The sequence below is a fragment of the Malus domestica genome, chromosome 03, assembly GCF_042453785.1.
Source record: "Malus domestica chromosome 03, GDT2T_hap1".
NCBI lineage: Eukaryota > Viridiplantae > Streptophyta > Magnoliopsida > Rosales > Rosaceae > Malus > Malus domestica.
In genome coordinates, this window is record NC_091663.1 from 8,899,781 (window position 1) to 8,905,745 (window position 5,965).

Here is a 5,965-nt window from a genome sequence, read left to right on the forward strand (position 1 = left end):
TTATCTCGAATATCCTCTTTGATAGTTGTATTAGTTATAATAAAATCACTGTCGTTTAGTCTACCAAAAAACAAAACCTAAAACAAGAAACTAACGGAATTAATCCAAGATTTTATTAAAAAATCCTAATTAGTTTTTTGGTTTCTCTCCCCAATCTCAACATAAGAAAAAACTTATTGCTTTCTAGAACTTCAATGGTGGTTGACCTGTCATCAGAATTTAATTTTAAGGAATATAAATTTCAATACACAAGTAAACTCAATCCTGAATGGATATGTCTACTTCTTAACCGATTGTTTGTAAAAACCAAAAAAAAAAATTAATAAAAGAAGAATAAGAACATGAAAACCCTGTGCGCCAACCCATTGAAAAGCGCGCGTGGTTCTGTTATTTCCGTTATTTCATATATTTTGCCACTCCATTCTGTTTTTCCCTCCTCCCATTTTATCCCCTCTTCATTTTTATAAAAATAATATTTGTTTTTAATTATAAAAAAAACAATTTTTACATATTTTATCCTCGTTAAACACCATATTTGTCATTTTGATCGAATAAAACAACCGAGATCAACGAATGATTTTAAATAGAGACGTATCGAAAATAAAGACGTGTAGAAACCATTTTTCTTAAATTTTCTCTAGAACTAAAACCTTTGGGCAATCATTTATTGGTTATTCTGGGTCCGATTAGGATTCACATAAAGTTGCAGCTGTTACTGCTGTTGCATACATGTGCCCTATTTTTATTTAATTTTTTTTTAAATTTCCATTTCTTGGCCTATTTTCCTTCAATTTACATATTCACCTGGATATATATATGCACACACACACGTATGTATGTATGTTATAGCCAATTCCTTTCTTGCTCTTTCTACCTCCGAAAGAAAAGGGCCTCTCAGAAAAAAGTTTCTACTTCCTTTCATTTTTCTCCTAAATATGTTTTTACAGCGTGGTTGTTGAATCCCAGGGCCCTCTAGAAACTGCTCCTGAATTTTACGGGCTGTTTTTGGTTACATGGAGGAGGAGAACATACAAGCTCCTTTCTGTTTCTTCAGAACCAGGTACATATAGTTTCTTCGGTTTATTTTTCCCCTTTTTTCTTTGGTTTATAATTCAAATTTTCAAATCCTATTGTGTTGAAAAAAACTGAATGAGAAATTAGGATATGTTGAGAAAAGTGCAACAACAAAAACCCATAATTTTGTTTTTGTAATTTTTGTGTTTTTTTGTTTGTTTGTTGAAGTTGGGATTGATTGGTAGAGCTCTGTTTTTTGTTGTGGAAACAGGGCAGGGATTTGGGGTGGAGGAGAATTCAGAACCAGAGGTGTGAGATAGAAACCGATTTCAAAGGCCGTGGTTTTGCTGAATTTCAGGGGATTTTGGAAGATTTTTTTGAATTTCTTGGACTTGGTTTGAAGAAACGATGACTGTTTTGGATGAAAAATGCAAATTTTGATCTTGGTTTTTGCTTGAAAGAAGAGGAAAAACTCTTGAAATCATTGGTTAGAATTAGCTTGTGGAGAAGGAGAGAGAGAGAGAGAGAGAGAAAATAGATATAGAGAGAGAAAGAAGGGGGAGATTTTTGTAACTTGCTATAATGGAGGCAGAAGCGGCCCCGGCAGAGCAGCCCCAGGCGGTGGCGCAGCCAACCTTGTCCCGGAAGAAGATGACCAAGCAGTTAACGGGAAAGCGCGATGATACGCCTTTGCATTCCGCGGCGAGGTCAGGAAAGATGGCGGTGGTGATGGATATCCTTGAAAATACAGAAGAGGGTGAGTTGAAGGAGTTATTGGCAAAGCAAAACTCATCTGATGAAACAGCACTATATGTTGCTGCAGAATATGGTTATGTTGATTTGGTCAGGGAGATGATCAAGTACTATGATCTCACCGATGCCGGAATCAAAGCGAGAAACGGGTTTGATGCGTTCCACATTGCTGCCAAACAAGGGGATATGGGTATGTATCCGTTCGGTTTTTTTCATTTTTCGTGTTATGTTGTTTGCGGTGGCAGATTAATGTTTTCGCTTTGTGCCTTTTGCAGATGTGTTGAATGCGCTTATGGATGCTCATGCGGAACTGACTATGACGGTGGATCTATCAAACACCACGGCTTTGCACACAGCTGCGACGCAAGGGCATATCGAGGTGGTGAACTTTCTGTTGGAGGCAGGAAGCAGCCTGGCAACCATTGCTAGAAGTAATGGAAAAACAGCGCTGCATTCTGCAGCGAGAAATGGTCATTTGGAGGTTGTGAAGGCGCTTCTGGACAAGGAGCCTGGTATTGCAACGCGGGTGGATAAGAAGGGGCAGACGGCGCTGCACATGGCGGCTAAGGGGCAGAATCTTGAGGTGGTGGAGCAGTTGATCAAGGCAGATCCTTCTTTGATAAACATGGTGGACGGTAAAGACAACACGGCGTTGCATATAGCTACCCGGAAGGGTAGAGCTGAGGTAAACTAACCTGTTCCCTGAGCTTACTAACTTTTCATGTTTTCTTAATTGAGTTGAATGCATCATAAGAACTCATACTAATAATTCAACAAAACTCCTTCACATTCTTATGCCTATAGGCTATAGTGCACATTACGTTCGGTTATTTAGGCAGGCTAGATTCTCTCATCTTCCGGATTTTATGCAATGCCATAGCGCGATGGATCGCTAAATCTCAATCTTTTGAGAAAAAGCAGTAGTCTTGTATAAGCTTACCTTCAATAAGTTTTGTAATTTGGGCATCTTAGTTGCTTTTGTTCGACAATTTTGGTGCATTTCCGGGTTGTCTCCCCACAATGTTACAAATTCTACCCTTGTTGAGTTTTATAGGTACTTAAGATGCTTCTTTTAACTTTTATTGGTTAATCGGATGAATTTATTAGATCCCTTGTACCAAATTACAGAAAGAAATTGTATGTTTCAATCTGACGAGCATAATGTCGGTTTTACGTGTGCAGATTGTTAAGATGCTACTCGAACACAGTGAAACCAACACAAAAGCAGTAAACAAGTCTGCAGAAACTGCCCTTGACACTGCCGAGAAAACTGGGAACCCGGACATTAAAGCTTTTCTCCAAGAGCGCGGTGTCCAGAGTGCTAAAGAAATCAAACCACAAGCTACAAACCCAGCTCGAGAGCTGAAACAAACAGTGAGTGACATAAAACACGAAGTCCACCACCAGCTAGAACACACTCGCCAAACCAGAAGACGAGTCCAAGGCATTGCCAAACGCCTTCACAAAATGCACACGGAAGGCCTCAACAATGCCATAAACTCCAACACTGTGGTTGCTGTCCTCATAGCCACGGTCACCTTTGCAGCTATTTTCCAAATCCCTGGCCAGTACGTTGATGACCCCGAAGACATTCCTGCGGGGCAGTCACTTGGCGAGGCAAACATTGCTCCCAAACTCGCCTTCATAATCTTCTTCATCTTCGACTCCATTGCGCTCTTCATTTCTCTGGCTGTCGTGGTGGTGCAAACTTCAGTTGTGGTGATCGAGAGCAAGGCGAAGAAGCAGATGATGGCAATCATCAACAAGCTAATGTGGTTGGCTTGTGTGCTTGTGTCCGTGGCATTTCTGGCGCTCTCTTTTGTTGTGGTGGGTCGTCAGACATGGCTAGCAATTGGAGTAACAATCATAGGAACTGTAATTATGGCTGCAACTCTGGGAACCATGTGTTTCTGGGTAGTTAGGCATCGGATTGAGGCGAAGAACATGAGGAGCATTCGGAGATCATCGTTGGACAGCAGATCGCGCTCGTGGTCCTTGTCTGCAGTGATGTCTGAATCTGAGCTGCTCAACAATGACTATAAGAAGATGTATGCAATTTGAAACTGCTTCCACACACGCCTGCATCATATTTTGTTTTGCCGCCATTGGGCCTAAAAGGTGTCCATAATTATTATAAAATCAACTTCAAAAATGTATATTGTCTACAAGGAGTTGATCATAGTTTTTAGCCAAAACGTATCGTGAGATCGACATAACTCATCACGTTAATTTCTGAGATTTAAAATCGATACAACTGGTCTTTGATTTTGTCCACTTTTAATCATTTTGATCATTATGTGAAAAATGTATGTTAAATAAGGTCAAAATATTCTCAATTTAATTAACAATGGATCTAAATGAATTGACAAAAATTGAGAGTATTTACGTTTTACTTAATTTAACAGAGATTTTTTACGGAATAACTAAAATAATTGATAATGGACAAACTCAATAACAGTTCTACTTGTTTTAAATACGAGGGATCATAATAATGAAAAGTTATATTAATCTCATAAATTATTTTGACTAAAAAAATCCTTTTTTTCTACTTTAGGTTTTTTTTTTTGGGTTTTGCGAAACTATATCCCAACAATATGTCCAACTAAAGACCATCATTGACTTTGAGGACAGATTGAGAGAATATTGGCAACCATGAGAGGACAAGAGGACAATCATAGTGAGTCGATACATTTAATGTATCCCTTACATATTTTATCATGTTGAATTTACTATTTGGAGGCAAATTCTCTGCCGTCTCATTTTTCATGCCCTCTTGTTTTGTGTGGTTACACGTCAACATTTTATATTTTTTTTTTATAGAGATAATAAGATAAAAATGAATAGTAATATAAAATGTTGACGTGACTTAACCGTGATCACACAAACAGGAGGGCACGGAAAGTAGGAGGGTAGAGAATTTGCCTCCTTACTATTTAGAGATGCGATGCTAAGGGGATTCGATAATTATTGAAAATATGTCGATGTTTCAGCAATCTATGTACTCAAATGCTCGGACCTTGCGTTGCTAATTATATTATTGAATACATTTTTATGTAAAAGATTTTATTCATGTTAAGTCTTAACTATAAAGGTTACTGTCACTTTTATGATATGATATTATTAGTAACATGTCGATTGGTTGCGGAAAGAGATCATCTATGGATCTCTTTCTTTAAAGTCACCAAATCAAGTGATCCGGATATTTAAAATTTGATCCAGCGACTTAAAACAGAGAAATTAGTAAAAAATTTAAAAGTTATAATAATTTTTTACCGTTGAATCAAATTTCAATAGTCTAAATCACTTAATTTAATGACTTTCGAGAAAGAGATCATGAGAGGATCTCTTTCCATTGATTGCATATATAAAGCGATAAGTGTCTAACCTTGTCTTAAAAAACACGTTGATTCACAAATAGTCCATTAAACCAAACTAGTTATATTTATATCGTTTTATAGCACTGAAATTAACATGAGAGGTGCACCTCATTTTTCTTATAAAAATACGATCAGTAAATAAAATTTTGTAGTTGATGTCCTTAAAATATCGTTACATGTGGCAATATCAATATACAAATTTATAAAAATATATGGATATATCGATATCCATACCGATATCAGTTGTTTTCTATGGAAATAATGAAAATTTGCTTTAAAACGTGAAAATTTAACATAAAACTTAAAAGAATATTATATGGCATTTTATCGAAAATATTCAACAAAATCCTTTGATTTTAATCGAAATTTTAGAACATTTTATGTATAGAGTGAAGTTCAGACTTCACATTTTTTTTTTATGTTTTTAATATTTTTATAGAAATATTGATCGTGTCGAAAAATTTCATTAGTTGACGGTCAACAAGAGACACAAGTGCAGACACTCAATGAGAATTGAGAATTATTAGGAACCACGTGTGATAAATGCAAATGGTCAATGTCGAGGGGCTGCGGAACTGTCGTTCTCCCCAGGCTGGGATATTCAGTTGCAGGATGGTCCCCTAAATTCCTTTTTATTTTATTTTCTATTTCTGGATACCCATAAAACACGAATTATTAGACAATATGGGCCTTTTAATGGGCTTCAAGCCCAACTCACAAAGACGCACAATAGAGTCCGTTGTCCTTGTTAAACGGATATTTTCCGAGAAGCCCAATAGAAACCCGTTTTTGCGAGAAACGGATATACGAGAGCATTCGGG

The 5,965-nt window shown here is 37.1% G+C and overlaps 1 protein-coding gene across 2 annotated transcripts; it reads left to right on the forward strand.

Annotated features, from left to right (window-relative positions):
• The first annotated feature begins 399 nt into the window (after positions 1–399).
• LOC103418819 (ankyrin repeat-containing protein At5g02620-like) lies at positions 400–3,962 on the forward strand. Of its 2 annotated transcripts, none has more exons than XM_008356927.4 (4): positions 400–1,060; positions 1,286–1,957; positions 2,043–2,452; positions 2,950–3,962. In XM_008356927.4, the coding sequence occupies exons 2-4, from the start codon at positions 1,597–1,599 to the stop codon at positions 3,826–3,828; spliced, it is 1,650 nt and encodes a 549-aa protein (XP_008355149.3). In that variant the 5' UTR covers positions 400–1,060; positions 1,286–1,596; the 3' UTR covers positions 3,829–3,962. The 2 variants fall into 2 exon arrangements, with proteins under 2 accessions (XP_008355149.3, XP_028955576.2); XM_029099743.2 differs by having other exon boundaries at positions 609–1,060; positions 1,243–1,957.
• The last annotated feature ends 2,003 nt before the right edge of the window (positions 3,963–5,965 follow it).